This window comes from Pyxicephalus adspersus, chromosome 2 (assembly GCF_032062135.1).
Source record: "Pyxicephalus adspersus chromosome 2, UCB_Pads_2.0, whole genome shotgun sequence".
In the NCBI taxonomy this organism is placed as follows: domain Eukaryota; kingdom Metazoa; phylum Chordata; class Amphibia; order Anura; family Pyxicephalidae; genus Pyxicephalus; species Pyxicephalus adspersus.
This window is the reverse complement of record NC_092859.1, coordinates 107,242,538-107,262,329: the sequence shown is the minus strand read 5'-3', so window position 1 is coordinate 107,262,329 and position 19,792 is coordinate 107,242,538. Positions and strand designations below refer to the sequence as shown.

Below are 19,792 nucleotides of genomic sequence, written 5' to 3'. Positions count from 1 at the left end.
GTGCGAGGCACACATTGTTAATTTCTTAAGGAATCCCTAGCAACCTTTGGTGGAACCGTAGTTGAGAAACGCTGGTGTAAATCTAGGATCAGTAAGTATAGGGCCGTCAATGAATAATTCATGGCCCATCGCACCTATTACTCCACTGCACATTGAAATCAAATACGTTTTTCCTTTTATGTTAGGGAAAAGCTGGAATTATCTTTCAAATTTTATTGTTGTCTGTTTCCTTGTTACAAACTTTCCCCTTCTGGTAAAAGGTTGTCCCAATGTTAGAAATGGGATTAGAGGGGGAAATCACTCTAATGGAGCCTTGCAAGATATTAAAAGACAGGGGTTCTAACACGGCCCATTCCGTTAAAAAAAGTTATGAGTATAGATAAACTTTAAAGCAAAACAACAGGCTTAATGCACAGGATATGCTTAATTTTTGTATCTCTCCCCCACCATTCTGTCCAGCACCAGGAGGTGGAAATGCTTGGTCCTTCCATCTATAGAGAAGCATGTGATTCGGTGTGTGTGTGTCAGTGCTGTAACATGTTGGAGCCATAGCCATGTTGTAGCTACAACATAATATACAAAAGTATCAATATGTTGCTTGGAAGGGCTAAATTACTGTGTGTATAAAAAACAGAAACTGTCTATTCGGTAAAAATGAAAAATGTCTTACAGGGTACAAAGTCTACCTACATACCAGAATAAGCTAGCAAACTATAACATTTACTCCCTTTTTAAAATAAAATGTGGTATGGTATGTTCTCCTTTGAATCATCATTAACTACACGCCTTTCCTTTCTCTATGAAGTCCTATTCCTGAGATTTCCCTACTTCCTGCTTGTAGACCTGATAGCAGTCTACAGACAGGAAGTAGAATTATCCCATGGATGGGACTTAATGGAGACAAGGTAATGTCATAGATCAAAGATATATATAGCAAAGCTAATAGATAAAATCTCCAGCCAACCAATAATCCTTTTATTTGTTCTTTTATTCATGTACTCAGAAATTGTTTATTTCTTAGGGCTGGGAAAGTGCTCATGTAATCTAAATTCCTTCTTTTTTAGATATTTGCTTTGTGTCCAGTTCCTATGTTTAATTTGTCATGATCTGTATTTCTTATTTACACTCTGTGGGCACAGTAGCACCAGAATAGGTGTTTTGCTCATAAACAAGCCTATACCCCCCCATGCCATTTACAAAATACACTTTTACTTTAGTCTGAAAGAATGCTGGCAACTGTGTCCAGAAAAGGACGTTCATATCCTTAAGCACTACTAGTTTTCAGGAGGAATGGCTGAAAAACTTGGATTTTTAGATTAAATGCAGGTATTGTAAATATCTTGACCTGAGTACCACATACCACATACATACCCCAGTTCTTGCTTTAAAACTAGAAGCCCAAATGCCTTTATTTATCACTGTATGGAAAACATTTACCTAAATGTAATGTTGAATATTCTAAAGCTCATATTCTTCTAAAATCTGCACATTGTGTGGTTTAGTCTATTCTGGGATGAGATGAGAAAATATTCAGGTAAGAAATACATAATATGCTTCACTAATAAAACACACTGGGCTATAAAATCACATTTGGTGAATACTAGTCAGTCCAGTTAAGTCAGTTATATTTCAGAACAGCATCATTTTCCAAATCAATGCATTACAATGAACTGAAATCATTGAATAAGGAGAACAGCCAAGAAAAGCATTTTCAGAGGAAAGGTTAGCCATGGCAGCCTCCATACTTCCTCATTGCAGGTTTCAGTTGAAGCCCATTTAATATTAGTGTTTATGTTACATAGAAATCTGTAGAAAGCCTATTATGACTGATGTTAGTTACATACCAGCTGTCCTCTGTGTATGACAGTAAAAAGACACGTGTGCCTATTAAATGACATATTAACAATAACAGGATATATGTTGGATGTCCTAGTTGATGAATTCGTAAGACTTCCAATCTAGTCACTGGATTGTTTGCTCATTGTAAACACCTAACCAGACAAATATGGGAGCGGGTTTTCAGGCCACATAAATTAGGATAGACCTTTTTTTGTTCTTGTTTAAAAATGTCAGTCAGTCACTATAGTCACTCACTATCAGTCACTATCAGTCTCTGACCTTATTTTAGGCAGCTATAAAAGATACAGATTCCTTTAATCATTAAGACTCAATTAAATGTATTTTAAATGCAAGCAGGGTAAGTACCTGAATTTGACCTGTATCAGAGGAACTACTGGAAAGAAAAGCTATGGAATGAAGGTGAATAGTGCAGAAAACCTGTTTATTTTTCCTTTAAAGGACTATTTGTTTTTAATATTTAATTTCGGGTTGGAGTCATAGATTAGGGTTAACAAGCGATTCACTTGTGTGTGGGTAACCTAATAACTAGATTCTTGGTTGTATTTTTCTTTTGAAGTCATCTATCAGTTTGTCTTTTCAAGTAAGCTTGTCTTGGACACTGGCAATCTAAAGCTACGTACACACGGCAGATTTTTATCGCCCGATAATCGGCATCGGCCAATTATCGGGCGAAAATCTTCCGTGTGTACAGTCGGTGTCGTCCATCGTCCGGACGACCGACCTGCCGGATCCACGGACGATGGATGACAGCCGATCGTAATGAAAGGGAAGGGGAGAGCGCGCAGCAGGGTGCCGCTCCGTCGCTCTCCCCCCTCCCCTCTCCATAGAGCATGAACGGTGCTGTATGTACAGCATCGTTCATGCATCTTGCAGCCCCTTGTCGTTGGAAAGGATCGTGAAAGATCCTTTCCAACGAGAAAAATTGCAGGTGTGTACGCAGCTTAAGAGAGGTTGGACTGTATCTTTATTTTGGCCATAAATTGGAGCATCGGGGACATAAAAGGTTTCCTGCTTAGGATATGCCGTTGACAGTTACAACTTTTAAAGAAAAGAGCCATAAAAGCAAGGACTATCTGAAGAGACCACGGTGGTTGGAATGGTAGACTGCCATTACATGTTTAATGGTGACTTTTGGACAATATCTCTAGTTCCAAAAAAACTAATAAATGTAGGGAAATGGCTTGTTTACTTATATACCAGGTCTGTAGGTAAATGTCCCAGCCTCTGGGCGCTTAAAGCAATTTCACCACTTTTGTTGCATGAGCAACTACATGTGAATTCAACTCTTTCTATCCAATGCATCTGGAGTCACAGGAGTGATTACACTCACAATTTTACACACAATATTTCCCAGCAGAGAAGGATTTAAACAAAATGGGTCCCTGGTTGAGTAAGAACTAGGGACCCCAAATACTCAGTATGCAAGCTAACTGCACCCTTGCCCTTTTGGCCCTGAATAAAATGGCCCTGGGAGAGCTCCTAGTTTGCCCTACTGGCCCTTTTTCCCAAAATGAACATGTTGATACATCAAGCACCTTCTACAAATTAATGAAGCACACAAGTATAAAAAATATAAAATCATAATATATTAACTATGCATAGTATATATTTATTTGACTGAGGTGAACCAAATTTTAGGAAAACATTGGGGAACAGTTGCATGTAAACTCATCAAATGCTTATGTATTATCTAAATAGAATTATACATTTCAATCCAACATACCAACAGAAAATAATTGCTAAGTTAAGATTTTAAATACTTAAACTGTCAACGGTATATTAAAGAAATTGTCAAATAAATAAATTGAGCACAACATTATATTCTGTACACAATTACTGTCTATATTTGTATGCAAAAGAGTCTATTTAGGAAGCAGTGCATATGACCATATGACATATTCACCAAACACTCTTTTGTGAAAAACTTCCAGGGTTATGGTTTTTAATGTGAGTGATTGATTGTACGTCAGAGTATGTTTGATGTCAATATCACTGTTTTATCAATATACCTCATAGTGTGCAGGTAAGGAATACTGAAGGATAGTAATTTCTTCACATCTATTCTGTGCGGTGCCATTTGAATATCTCCAGATTCCTAACACAGAGTAGTGTTGAGAGTTCCCCACTTCATGCAGCTTCCTATAAATAGAAAAGAGAGCAGAAAAGCAGCATGCAGATAGAATGCTAACATGACATTTGCAGTTTACAAGGGTTATACAAAATTACAGCCTGGCCTAAAATATGGCGGGATTGATGTTTATTAATAGTCCTTGTTTTATTTGATATATGTGATGTGATTTGATATGTACCTGATATATTTGTTGTACAGTATGACTGTGATATATCTATTGCACTTTATTCTATATTCACATTTCTGGTTATATATAAACACATGCTTTTGTCACATGACCAGGTATTGATTTCCTTCGCAGCCACAGATTTAATGAATGGCTGGAAATGACTGGCATAGTAAACAGACCTTTAGTTTTATATGGCTTGAAGGAATCATTACTGGAAGATTGTACACAGATATATTACAAAAAAAAAAAGTCTCTTGAAATAACAGCCTAACATTACTGATCTCCTTCCCAATCCTATTCTTAATAAAGGGGCATGGTTCTGTAGTGATCAGAGATAGCTGACAAAAATGCAATATATTGTGGACACCACAGGCAGAGAGTTCAGGAAGCTATCAGCTCACAAGCTTTCTAAAAGGATTACCAAGGTGCTTTTGGCACATATTAAATAGATATAACAAGTTACTTTGAATGGTATATTTGACAGCCCAAAAGGGACCAAATTTAAGCAGCCAATGGTTACAGTTTACATCAAATTTCAATAGACTGTTTTCTGTATAATGGATAATAAATGGCCTTTTTACAATTTTAGATACCTATAAAATGATCTTGTAATCAGAACATTGCTATTCTTGTTAAACATTTATTGTTACAGAGACTTTTGTGTAAAATAGATAATACTCAATTTAGGTTTCAGGATTGGCAGGTTTTAGGAAGGGAGTGGAACATTTTTGTTTGCCTGCATGAGAGGTATGTTGCCAATGGGATTTTAAACAGTCCATTCCATTAAGGGTGGGACTTACCTTCAGGCAATTCATATTGCATTAACTTTTAAAACCTCCCAATGTCAATGACAGGTGTTTCCGTGCAGTCCCTGAGGCATAGTGTTCTGTTTTGTTTCAATGATACTGTACCAATTAACTTTTGCTTACAGGATTAGAAGGAACAGAGATAGATTTTGGAAAGTGCCTTTGCAACTCAAACTTTATTGCAGCTTTATCTTTAAAGCAACTCTGTGCAGAATGGCAACTATTAAAAAAAAAAAAAAAATACAGAACCTTTTGCCTATAAACCATCAATGCACTCCCATAGCATATGGTTCATATTTGAGGGTGGATAAAAATCAGTTTTCTTGGATAAGGGACAAAGTTCTGGTTCTCAGTGCCTGACTGAGCAATCTCCAGGCCACAAGTGTCTTTTTTATGGATCAGGGGTTTCCCTTGATGGCCTGCTCCAGACAAACTGGAACATACCCCAGCCAATATAGGCAGACAGTAACTTGGTCAACCTAAAGCTGCGTACACACGTGCAATAATTATCGTTGTAAACAAACTACTAACGATCGATCGTCCAATAATCGTTAAATAACAAAAAAAGTGCACAACGACGCCAACGAACGAGGATTGTCGCTGGAAATGAACGATCATCCCGACAGATCTGATTGAGTCACGATCGTTCACTATCTATTGTGTGTACGGTCATTCAGTGATCGTGGATTGTTCTGTGATACACTTTCTCCTTTACATGTCACTTCCTGCATAGTTCAAACGATCGTATCTAGCATGTGTACACTATGGGTGGGATATATTTGAACGATCGTATTGATACAACATGTACAGAATTGTACACAATACGATTGCTCAAAATAATCGTGCATAATCAGTAGTCATTTATTTTCTAACGATATTTATTGCAAGTGTGTACCTAGCTTATTTCAATCGCTATTATTTCAAAGCAGATGTTTGTCCAAGCATATTAAGGTTCAAGAGAATGGTGGTATGTGAAACCTCTCCGTTTTAATTATCTGTATTACTCAATAAAATAGAATTGGAGCTTAACAAAACTTTACTTGCAGTGGGGGTCCTCTACATTGCAGGGGTTAAATGCTCATGTTTGTCTAGGGGAACATTAAAAAGTACTTTTACCTGCCTTATCTATTACTCCCTCAGCAACCAGCATTCTCCTCTACCTTTTGATGCTCCAGGTTGAGCTGGACCCCCAATGTCCTCACTTACAATACCAGACTTGCTGGTCCTGCGACCAATTGAGCACCAAGAGGAAACGATTTTAAGGATACCATTGCACAAATAGAGGATAGTGGCAGGAGGTGGAAAAGGGTGAGCAAAAGAGCTTTTAAAAGTTCTCCTATTCAAAATTAAGCATTTACCCTTGACAGGGAGAGCCCCATGTCAATAGTTGTTTTGTCATTTATGCTTTGAAGGTAATAGTTAGGTTTTACTAGTTTTCTGTTGAGAATAAAGAGGTCATCTAAGATAAAGTTTAAATACCAATTCAAGGGAAATTGATGCATTACATTGTTTATATGTAATGCATCTGTTCATGTTAAAACACATATTCTACACCCATGTGATGTATGAGTTTGTGAACATTTCCATAAAATGAACATTTGCCAATACAAGTGAGCATTAAAAAGAAAACAATATTTAATATAGGCTTTCTTAAATCAGTCATAAAACCTTGTTGGTGTGGGTAAGCTTTGCCATAGTTGGTAACTATTTACAGCATACTTGACCAATATGACATACATGGAACCTTGTCACTTTTCCATCCCCTGAAACCACCATTTTCAGTGCTGAGACTATGTCAGACTTCTGGATCCCCATTGATCCTTTTTGGCAGCCAATAATGTGGATGTGCAGGAGATACAATGTTCTTGGCATTTGGCTGTTTATACCGCATCATGCCCTACATTGCACACAGATGTGTAAAAAAAATAAAAAAAGCCACTAGGTGACAGGTAAAAGTTTTTCTTGGCAAATGAGATTTTGCATGTCTCTTCTGTCAAATCCCCCACCTCCAGCTGACTTTTTGTCTAGTAAGATCAGGTCTGTAAGTTTTGTGCTACATGGAGCAAATTTTGACTTCAGTAGCATGCAAGTGTACTATTTCTATGACGTAAAAACACATAAAACTTTTATCTTGGTTATGCACCAGACTGTCACTCAAAAAAACCTTTATAGCCGTTAACTCCTACCCAAAGACCTGGCACTTGCATGTACCCAATAAATAAACCCCAGTATAGAAAACCTAAATAGTGTTGGAGTTTTCTTTTTTTCTTTGTAGTAGCCACCAATGTATTTGTATGGGGCATCTCTTGCTATTTGTGGACCTGGTTTGTATTTTGCAATATTCAGGGAAGAGTAGCATGATGACACTGTCACTTGTACAAATGTGTGACATACCATGACCTGTCAGACTACTGCCGCGGGGATAATATACAGCAGCTGCTGGCAATCTTTGTTCTGAAGAAAACTAGTGATTGATATATTTGTGCAGAACCTGTTTGAATAACACATAGTTTGCACTCTTTTTGGGGGCAAATGTTTCAGTACGGAACTGAATTATACACAAGAAACAAAGATGAAGTAGAAGAACGATTGGAGTAAATGATCAGTTCATATCTTTGTATTACAATCATTCATAGTACATTGTTTATTTTGCCACCCATTTTGGTGATGCATTTCAATGGCACCACAACATCCTGTTACAATAGCACTGCTGTATACTACAACACACATGGAGTGTGCCGCATAAAAAAGTCATGTTGTTACAGAAGACAATTGGCCCACAGTGCTAGGTTTGCAACTCAGCTAGAACACAATCCCGTGCTTGTGTGGGTTTCCTCTGGGCACTACATTTTCTCCCATATCCCAAAAACATGCAGTTGTGTTATTTAGCTTCCCCTCAAAATTGTATTAATGACACATGACTATAGTAGGGACATTGGGTTTTGAGCCCCTTTGAGGGACAGCTAGTGACTGGACTATGGACTATTGGCACACTTTGTATCCCAGGGTGGCAAATGCTTACTCACTGTGCTGTGTCTATGGAGGAGCAACATTGTCAGCATAGGCCTGCAAAATAGGTTTATGTAGTCCTAACACACCAATAACATTGTTAAAGATAGCAATGCAGTGTGCACAGGACACAGAAAAAGAAATGGAATATTGGGAGGATCAACACTTTTTGTTACTTTCTATTTTGTACTATAAAACAGACAGTGGTATATATAACAGATCAGATTCATTGTTCCAGTTTTGCAGTAAGAGATCTGAAAAAAATCTCTTTCTAAACTGAGGTTGTACCTTCTACGCAACATTATATAGTCAGCTTTCCTTTAGTCCTTCACCACCCTTTAGATAATGATAGCAATTAAAATAAAAGCACTTCCATTTACAGAGGAGTATGTGCTGCTGGGCAGGAGGCATTACAGTTGAACTGTTGCTTTGCCCTGCATTTTGGGCAATTTCTCTGTGATGGCAGCTGATTACAAATACATAAATCGGCTTAGGACTATGCTAAAATGCAAAAAAATACACATCAAAAAGTTAACACAACAATACATGTCTTGAGGGGAGGCGGTCCATGTTTTTTTATAATTATATACACAGCCATTTGGGGGTGAATTATGCCAATAGCAACACGTATACTCAATAGCCAAAAAGGCAAGGACGTGGTCTGCACTTCCGCCATACTCTTGCACACATTTGTAGTGACAGTGTGATGAAAGATAGCAAAGACACCATTTCAAAAACAGCTGCTTCTTTTTTAGGCCCTGCAAATAAGCCTTTGACAGTGCTGACATATACTCAATGCATGGTCTATATTATTAACACCCAAGAAGGTATTTAATCTCAATACACTGGTATTGAGTGCTGCTAAAATAATCTTATTTATCATTGTATTTTCAGCTGTGCTGTTACATTGTTACATTTATGCCTTGCATTAAATCTTTGTAAAGCAAGGAACTGATTGGGGCTTCCTGTTATTGCACTGCTTTGTAAATAGCAGGGAGAAAAACCAGTGGTGTGACTCGGGCATTATGGGTGCTGAAAGGTGGCTGTGTGTTTCTGAAACAAGACTGATAAGGTCCGGCTAATTAAAGATAAATAACCTTCCTAGGTCTTGAATGTTGACTTCCAACTTCCAAAAAGTCCCTTATACAAGGCTTCAGTTTCTGTAGGAACAATTAGCAAAAAATCTATTTGATGTCTATATAGTTGTTTTTTGTAGGAAGATTTCTATCATTCAGCATGTATTGTAGGTTTCTTATAGAATTCTGGAAAATTTTATTTTTAATACATTATATGGTAGATTGCATTGCACATGTGCCTGTTTCTATCTGCAAGGGTAAACTGAACTCCAGCTCCCTTTTCTAAGAAAGGATTTATATTTCTGTCTGTTTAATCCTGAGATGTACAGAGCAATACAGTCCTGTCTGGCAGAGCAAGTGATCCAGTTCTTCTGAAATACTTGCAGGTCTCTCTACCATTTCATTTCCTTGTCACTCTGCTCTTATCTCCCGTCAGCATGTTCCTTGTTAACACATGAGTGCTGTAGCACAACTGATTGGCCCCTAGTGCTAAGGTGTGTTTTGCTGTAAAAGTTACATTGATGTATACAGAGATGCATTATTTCTACTTTTTATACTTACTAGGAGTTTATCTTTAGGTTGCAAATATAACATAATGTTCCGTCATTTAATATTATGGGCCTGATTTATTAATGCTCTTCAAGGCTACATTTTCATCTGTGAAGGTTCGTGATCCAGCAAACAGATCTGGTCCAGGATTGACAACATTTGCTAACAAATAGCACATAACTTTTAGGAAATCCATTCCAGGTTTGCTGAATCACCCAGCTTTAATGATAAAAATGTATTATCTCCAGCCTTGGAGAGCTTTGATAAATCAGACCCTATGTGTCATGGACAGGAAGTTTTAGGAAATCTCTCCCAATGGAGGTAAAGACAGATTTAAAAAACACTTCTTTGTAGTATTAAAAGAAAGTGTTAGGATCTTTGTAAGATTTTTATTAACATTTTGACCCCCTAGGGAATTTATCCATTGTTTTCTAAAACTGGTCATTATGGTCATTAAAATCTATGTAAATAGTGGACACAAACAGCGTAAAAATAATTAATAAATGATGGTGAAAAGCGTTGTGACCTTTGCACAATTTTGCACACTGTTGTATGTGTTCCTGTAGGAGGATACATTCTTATTTCTTCTCCCAGTAAAAGGTGTACTTGGGGACAGGAAGTGGTAGACAATCTCAAGACCTGGAAATGAATCCTTTTCCAAAAAAAACAAACAAAAAAAACAAAAAACAGTTTGTTCCACTTTAGACTATATAAGGACGTATTTTTTTTATTTTTGTTAATCTGACAAGTACCAAATTATCAACAAATTTTGTAATTTTATGTGTTTTGAATGACAGTGATTGATTCACCACTAGTAAATAATTAGTCAGAGGCACATTCAAAGCTTTAGAAAAATTCCCCTTAGCGTATTGATTAACAACAATTTTTCAGTAATCTTGTGAATGCTCTGTAGTCTTTCACATTTATATTTGCACATGTCTACATGCTGTATCTGTACACTTTAACTCAACAAAGATCTTGTGTTGAGTATTGTGTTGAGAACAAAGCTTCCAACAGCTGCATGCACATATGTCCAGCGCAGAGCCTTATCTTTCCAGTGTGTTATTGGTCAACGTAAACAAGAGCATTGCTGTGCTACACCCTCCTTATTCAAACAGAAAACCCCACTGCAGGTTAATAGTTACTAGTTATTACTCCCATGTAACCACAGCCTCCCTAATTTGCTTTAAATGTGAATTTAACTAAATACATTGGGCCAATGATATAATATAAAGTACAACATTTTCTAAAACTATATTTTAAGATTAGACATTATAATTACAATATTATCTTAATGATGTTATAGCAGTAGCAGCTGTTAAGTTTGTTCTGTTGATAATTCTTCTTTAAAGTGTATGCAAACCCGACAAACAATTTTTATTTATTTTGGCCTGGTAAATACACTATTGGAAGCGTTTTGTATGTCTTTTTCAAGCAGAACTATACTCATTGGGGGGTGGTGAGCATCTTCTATGTGCTGCCTGTGTACGGGACCGTCATTGCCACATCAGAGGAAGTCACCATCTTTGTTGCTAATCCTATGGCAGAATTCTGAGAGGACGGAGAACCTCTTCATCCATTGGATGGCCTCTGATGATATAACTCCTGCGTATGCACTACCGCACACAGAGCTGATCTCACACCACACACTTCATATGTGCCGTACAATGTAGAGTTAATACAAAAAGCCGCCCGAAGCTAGGGCCTTATTTATTCAACAGAAGAAACATTGAATTATCACAGAACCCCCCTAGTTCTTATCCTGGACTACAGATTATTTATGCTTTCTGCTGTAGAGATTTGAAAGAGAGAGTGTTTCAGTAGATTAGCAAAAGACATTGCAAAGGCTAACTAGATTCCATTGGTACAAAAAACTGTGTCTTGTTAAATACCCTTTATGAGCTACAAAGAGACTTTCTGACATTTCGAAGCAAATAGTTTGGTGGAAAGGAAACCCTGCAATACTGACCTGTCTTCGTTCCTTCCCAGGGTCCACCATCTTCTTCTTTCTCCTTTTTTCTCTTCTTGTTGATGATCGTCGACCATCTTGATTGGTTGGGCCAGGATGATGTAATTCCCACGCAAGTGTTCAGGAGTTCATTAAATTGGGATTGCCAGGTATCCTGTCAACTAAAGCTGATGCTCCACATGTGCAGCTCAGCTTTATTTTCCAGATACCCAAAGCGATCATGCGGGTAAGAAGGGATTATTCCAAATGAGAAATAGTCTGTCCATTTCTGCCATAATGACCTGCGTGATCATAAAAACTTAAAGGGTACCTAAACTCACAATTTTCACTTTACATAAAAGGGTAGACAACCTTTTTATTTTAATTAAAAATTCTGTTTGCTTGTTTTTTTTTGAATGGGAGTGTAAAACCTCCTGGGATACCTACATCACGCCTCCCCGGAGGCTCTGGGATGCTCTTTTTGGGCATGTGCAGCAGAAGGAGCCTTTTCATGAAAAGGGAAAAAAATTGTCGATCTCACACATGCACAGTGAGATCGTCAATTTTTTTTTCTATCTACGTCACCTATCTTGCGCCTGGGTCGCCTGGGCCGGTTGACATAGGAAGAAGAACCAGGAAGAAGAGGTGAAGATGGCGGTGCCTGGAACACTGGCATGAAGACGTATGCCAGGATGATGTGGGACCCGATGGAAGAGACCTCCGGACCGATCGACTGCCCTGCGCCATCAAAGGTAAGTGATTTTTTTTTTGTTTTGGTGGACTTTTGAGTTTAGTTCCTCTTTAAAGTTCAACTTTGCGTTAAAGGTTAACTTAACTTCAATCTGGCAGACTTCCAAAGTTGTTATACCAGGTGCATCCATCTTCATATATTTTTAGGAGTAGAACCAGAATTTATACCAGAAGTTATACAGCTCTCAGTTGGCCTGGGACCACCTTGGAATTTCTGGAGAGCCTGGCTCTGTTACCAGACAATGGGATGTTGAATCTATCCGGCTGTGCTAGCTGCACCATCTGTCCTACCAAAGTTTTCAATAAGTAGGTGGAAACTTTGATGAAAAATTAATTGCTTGACAAATCCAAGTAAGCCTTTTTAATACCATGCTGCTCTTGAGAGCTACAGCTAGCTTCCAAGATTTAATGACCTAATTGGTACCATCAAGCCTGAAACTTTTTTATGTATTAGGGAAAGTTCAAATGCTTTTTTTGTTGTTGTTATCTTCATGATGTATAAAGACAACTGTTGTTTCAAAATTTGACTTCAAGGCTGCCAGATGGACTAGCAGATGGAATCAGACACAGATATCATTAAAATATGATAGAGCTCCTTACTCTTACCCAATTTCCCAAAAAAGTTTTTTACTGCCACTCTAAATGTCAATGTATTGTTTAATAAAACTTTTTTGTTTAAATAAGACTGGAAAGGTTACATCTTCTGTAAATCTTTTTTTCATTATGTTAAATGCAAATCTAGCAAAAGGTTCCCCCAATCCAAATGTGAAAAAAATGTATGGTAGGAGTTGGACTTTGTGATTAGATAAGTGCAGAAAGCTTCTCCTCTTCAACTGTCTGCTTACATCCAGCACTGGTATTCCCATCTCTTTCCCAACAATGACACCAATTTCCTGCCTTACTGCACAGAGTGAACTCTCTGTTTTTCCATATTATTGGAATGGTTTGACATTTAGTACTTTCACTCCTATCTTTTACATCCTTAACTGAACAGATTAGGAGTACAGCACTATTAGAAATTAATATTAGTTTTAGCCTCCATGCTGGGAAGTTCTGGATTTTGTCTTACATTTACATTAATGCATTATCCAGTAGCTTCCTTTTTCTGATGTTTGCAAAGTACACCTGAGTCTTGTTAGGATATCAGTGGAGACATACAGATTATATTTTTGTCTAATAGACTATGCATCCAAAACTGGTAAAGGTGTATATTACTTTTTATCCATCACCCCAGTCTCTAGTTATGTGTTGCAAACTGTGCACTGTTGATAGCTGATAGGAGCAATGAGCAGTTTGTACCCCTCAGGTCAGTTATCACAAATGATCTTTTTGGCTATCTGTAAGGGAGACATTCTTCCCACTGGCCAGCAATGTAATAGGAATACTCCTATTGACCACGATGCTAATGTACCATGAGCTGTGGGTATAGTAATTATAGCACGGGTTCTCTAAGACATGAAAGTTATTTCAAGGGGTTCCCACATGTTAAAAAGGTTGAGAGAGGCTGATCCAGGTGAATCATATTAAATGCGACTAAACAGCTTTGCTAGGTATTGATTTTGTAAAAAATGTGGTTAATCATGAACAGAGATCTGTGGCTGTATGGCATTTTTACTACTCCCATAGAAGCTTTCTGCCATCTGTCATTTTTAAGCTCCCTTGACTCTATAACAGCTTACATAAAACAAAAGGCTTTGAAGCAGTTTTATAAGTATCTTCCTTTTAGCAGGCATGGACAGTTACATAAATAGCAAATTGTTATCTCTTTGTCATGAATTAACTTTTTATGTCTCCTAGTCCTAGATGAGATACAGCAGAAGACATTTAATCATTTTACATAGTAGCTGGTTGTTTGATTTCCTTATTTCTACGTAAGGCAGTTGAAATTAGAAATTATTTATTTCATTTGATTTCATTTGCAATTACTGTTTATCTGTTACTAATATTGGAACATAGGAACAGTAAGTAATTTTTGCCATACTTTGGTAATTATATCAGGAACCTTCTCCTGAAACATCTTTATTTTATTAGGTAGTATGGCATATTAAACAGTTCAGTTTGAATGGGGTGATAGGGTAATTTCAGTGCTACAACCTTGTGTCTCTCTCTTCTTGACAGTGCCACCCTAGTCTATGTACAAATGTTAGGTTGATGTTGCTAGAAATGATTTTTCCTGATTATTTTTAGTGACAATAGTAAGAACGACCGCCATGCACACAGCACCATTTAGGGGACAGGATGTGCGAGGGGCAACCTGCTGCATCTTCCTCTCACATTCGAGAGTACAGCAATTGTCTCTGCTCATTGGTTCATTGATCCACTAGCAGAGGATCACAATCATTCTTCTTGGGCAAAAATCATCTAGAATGTATGCCTAGCCTAAGCCTTTTAATCTGTTATGTTGTTATCAACCAAAAATAAATTAGCAATATTATGTTATATGTATGGAAAAAAATGGAATTCCATGAAGTTGTCAATCTTGCCTGAGTTATTCTCTACTTGAGGACAGAACTTTGTTATGGATGTCACACTTACCTCTACCTCACTAAAGAGCAAGCCTCTCTCTCCTGCACATGCGGGCAGATTTCCCCACCCTGCGGACCAATCAGGAAATAGGCTTTTAATCATCCCTGACTTTTTAACTAGCTCAGACAGACCACTCAGTGTTCGTGCAATGTATCTCCACTAGTGCCGAGCCCCCTAGCTCTGCTGAGCAGTTTAACTTGTTGGTTAATTCAGTGTTTCCTCTATCCAGCTCCTGTGTTAACTCCTTGTTGACCAGTCTGTTGTTTCCCAACCAATTCCCTTGTGCTGTTCCAGTGTTCCTCTGTGTCTATGGTTATCCCTGTGTCACCTGTGCCTCCTGTTGCTTCCAGTGTTTCCTGTGTTCCCTGTGTCTGCAGTGACCCATGTGTCACCGGTGTCTATTTCCTAGATCCCTGGTATTTGACCCCTGGCTTGTGACCTGACCTTTCTTGCTTTCTGCCTTCCTTGACAATTCTTTAGACTTGGGATTTGGTACCGTATATCCTCCTGCCCACCCTGGTGTGCCCAAGGACCGCAACCTGGCGGTAACCAGCAGCGCAACATCCTCGCCACTAGAGGCTCTGGAGAAGACCTGGTTGCCTTTTAGACTCTGCGCCTTGGCCCTTCTCAGGGCTCACACCACTTCTGTGCAAGCCGTAGTGCCCCCTAGTGGCCCTGTCTCCCCAAGAATGACAATGGAAATGAGCAGAGGATGATATTTTCTCTAATTCTGAAGAGGATATCAGGGTGGGTTTCCAAGGCTGACACTTCTTGTTGTCAGCTCCAACTGGAAGATAGAGGAACACAGAATTTATGGCTTACCAGGTCTTGTTCTGTATTCACATTATTTTAGAGGAATAACACACATAGAAATGTGCATATATTGCTGAGACTGACTGGTTATAACATTTAATGTTGTATGTAACAGACTACTGGCTACAGTTATATTGATAAAGTGAATTTTAGTATGGCTGTTTAATTTTTGATCTACATTTGCAGTGTAGAGGGAACTAATAGGATGCAGTGTTTGTGTAACGGACCACCTCAATATAGATCTACTAGAAGTTACATTCTTTGTTTGGCATGGGTACCAACACATGTCATTTTTGCTGAATCTAAACCAAAGTTGCACATAATCTCTTAATAATAACACCTACCACACACACACATACTGTCCTTTGTACATTATAATAAACTTGTGAGCATGTAAACATTTTCTAGCTGCTGAACACATCATGATAGTACTACCAACGGAACAGAGAGGAAACCACTGATTGTTTCACCAGAGCAAAACCTCCCAGGGTCAGGATCTTGGTAGTTGTACTGTAATCTTGTTTAGATCTCAGATTTGTGAAGCTGGTCATAAATCTAAGACTCAATTAGGTCATTTAACAACAAAGCAGCAACAGTCTTGTTCTGTCCAGACATTTCAATTTGTTTAATGTCCAGTATATATCCATATATTGAACATTGCATAGTCCCTATAAGTACAGCTTTTCATGATAACATTCTAAAGCTTAAACTAGAGTTTACTCTTTTTAGGATAATAGGTGGATCCATGCAGATTATGAATTTTTGCCCTTTAGATTAATTGTGCATCCAGAACTGTTTCTATGTGTACATTACTTTTGTTCCATTGCCCCCACCTCATTTTAAACCATGCATTGTTGATATGTATATTAACTCATTTCAATTTGTAAACTGAAGAAGGCTGTATCTCTGATAGAAACTATCATCTAACTGCTGAACACAACTTGACTGTGCTGATAAATGTCTGTGATGGCCCATAGTGAACAACAGTTCCTTGAATCTAGGAAGATACATTGTAATACAAAGCTGTCAATAAAGTAATATACATACATTAAAAAGTCACAATCTGGTCACATATGACTCCAATATTTTCCTAATTCCAGTATGCAATTCAGTATGTTTGGCTGTATCTCATAGCATGGCAAGGGAATTTAAAATGTCCCCATAATCTACTATAGTATCAAGTTAATGTATTGATGGGTTACATCAGACTTTTCTACAGTGTACTCATAGTATTATATTGCATGTAATGAAACACTATACATAAATGCACTGCTTACCTCACACACATTTTTAATGGGCATATAGAAATGAAACTGTTGGAGAAAGATAATTCAAATAAAATGTAAAATGTCATAAATGTAAAAAATAAAGTTTCTCCACATCTCCAGCCCCTTTCTCTTATTTATTGTTCTGATGTCACAGTAGTGAAAAGAAATCTTTCAATTGAGGATAAACCAGACAATAGTCGAAAGCAGAAAAAGATTTTGTGTAAAGCTGGGCTGTAGTTGTGTGATCCTGCACTTCTTTATTATTCATAAGGAGAAGAACCATTTTGAAGAATTCAGAATCCAAGCCAGTAACTCATCTTTTAGTGTTCTGACTGCTTTAAGTTAACTCAAGGGAAAGGCTGACTTAGTCCTCTGGCACACTGGGCTTTGTAAATGATCACAGATCTTTCCATGATTTCGGTTTCTTTCTCTAGGTTTTTCATATTTTAGTTACTATGTAACAATATAGATGGGAGGTCTAACGCTGGTTATACAATAAATGACAGATCATATATAAATTTCATTATTCTGAGCAATCATTCTTTCCAACGCATACCAAATCTAATTTGATTTTCCATCAAGACCAATCATTCATTTTCCCTTATTTACTGCTGCTAAATTCTGAAAGATACATTCATTTCATTAGAACCATTTAATATCTTACCATAACATATATGGACAGCATCACATTGATAATAATGCATGTATTACTATATGAAGATAACAGATACAAAATGCAAGAAATAAAAGTTTGAACTTTGACCAAATGATAACTTTTATATAAAATTTTAACTGAATGGTATGTTTGCTTTGAGTTAACAGTGTGTCTCTTACATTCCATGTAATTAATAATTCTGTGTATTTCCAGGGTGATTATCACTATGAATATACAGAATGTGACAGCACTGGATCAAGATGGCGAGTTGCTGTACCAAACCAAGGGAAGTCTTGTGCTGGGCTGCCAGATCCAGTTAAAGGAAAAGACTGCAGTAAGTGTCTCCAAAACACTAAAATGCAATTACAGAATACAAAAATGTTTCAGGTTCCATTTAAATTGTTAACAGATTATTTTTGTTCAACTTAAAAAAACTGTAAAATTGTATTTTATAATTTACCCAACTGTAATCATGTATTGGCCTTATCTTAGCCTGTCTTTAGAGCTGTCAGAATCTTGTTTTGCACCCCCTTTATGAAATGTTTTGGTACATACTATCACAAAGCAGAAGACCAAGATATGACCGTTGTTATTATATAGATATGATATGTTGTTTTTTGGCATCATAACAGTTGAACAAAACAATCATGGCCATAAACAAATATATTCCTCAGTGCCTTTTTTTTCAGGCTACCAAAAAATATCCTACTCATATATATGCAAATATATAGGCCATATTAAGTATAAACCACACCCATCATTCATACCTGAGCGAAAAGGTAAAAATGGTTGATTCAACTATTGAGGGGCTTTTACGTCACACTGCTGGTTCTTCTGTTCGTTCCACCTCCACTCTGATCCCCCAGTGAGTCCCAGAATATAAACCAAATGATTGTGTCAGGACATGGAGGACCCTGTTGTTAGGTATGGTGGACAATGGCTGACATTGGAGGGTAATGACTGAACAGAGAAGATGTAATTATCAATTTACCTCCAGCACTTTCATTCTTAATTACAGAAGTAAGAATAACAAGTAATGATATGATGTTGACATGCTTTGCATTGTTGTAGTAAACACAGATTACATTTCTTAAAAAAATTGTCCTCAAATGGGTTACTGATATTCTAGAAACCAATCATTGTTAAATGTACCATGACAGTACAGATTCTAGGTGGTATATGAAAATGATAGATGCCATTGTTTTTCATTATCTTGATTATGTAAGTTCGCTGCAGTGTAGCATTAATTTTCTAATAAGCAATAGCAGCTTGCATAAGATAAAATTGACAGAGTGCAGCTGTCTATTTAAATGATTAGATTCACTGTTTTTCTGTAGAACAGCGCTGTGCATGCCCCACAATGCATTGCAATCCGTTCACAGCTTATCAAACACCATGAATAAATCATTGTTTGTACCATACTGCAGTAAGTATCTAAGATTCAGGTCATAGAAGCAGAAGGTTACCTGTAACTGTGATGATAGGACCTATCTAAGAAGCAGGGCACCAATGATTTACTGTAATTCATTACCCTTCTTGGATGGTTTTGTAAAAAAAAATCCTGAAGTTCACCCAGGGTTTAATGCTCATTATCTTATTGGCTGCCAAAAAACAATCCCAAAGTCATAGAAATTCTTAGTCTGAAGTTTGAAACTTAAAACCCCCTAGATATTATTTCATAAAAAAAAATCATTGGTGTAGTAAATGATGCAAATTACAACTCTGAGGACACCTAATAACCCTGGAATACATACATATGGGCAGCCTAAGCCTATGGAATCCCTGGGGGGCATTCTTCGGTAGCATCTAATCTATGGAGGTGACCTCCAATTGTAAAAGTTGTGAGAGGTGGCAGGCGGCACTGTCTTATTTTTATGCAGGTATAGCAATTGTGGATAAAAGCTTTAATACAGCTTTAATTACCAGAAAAGGTTACTAGAAATGATTAGCTGTAGAAAATATATTGACTCAGGAAGACTTCTGTTGCTCTTGATAATACAAGTAAGTGACACTTGAAGTTTAGGACTATGTTACAAGCAGCTTTTTCAATACTGTTTAAGGCTTAGTCTACACTGACGTTTTCCCCAGCCCTTTAAAGCCCTTCTTTGAAATTCTAATGCATTGCAATGGGTCAATCTACACCAGGATGTTTCCTTGAGGCACGCTTATGAGTGTTATCTATAACATTGCTTGCAAAGTTTAAAAAATTAAAACTCTGAGTTAAAGCTGGAA

At 37.4% G+C, this 19,792-nt stretch overlaps 1 protein-coding gene across 1 annotated transcript in view; it reads left to right on the top strand.

Moving 5' to 3' along the window:
* Nucleotides 1-19,792, top strand: part of ELAPOR2 (endosome-lysosome associated apoptosis and autophagy regulator family member 2) — a 50,682-nt gene that overhangs the window by 1,861 nt on the left and 29,029 nt on the right. Inside the window, exon 2 of the mRNA XM_072401748.1 lies at nucleotides 17,774-17,894. Within this exon, the coding sequence (XP_072257849.1) occupies nucleotides 17,774-17,894 (121 nt within the window). The remainder of the gene's footprint in view (nucleotides 1-17,773; nucleotides 17,895-19,792) is intronic.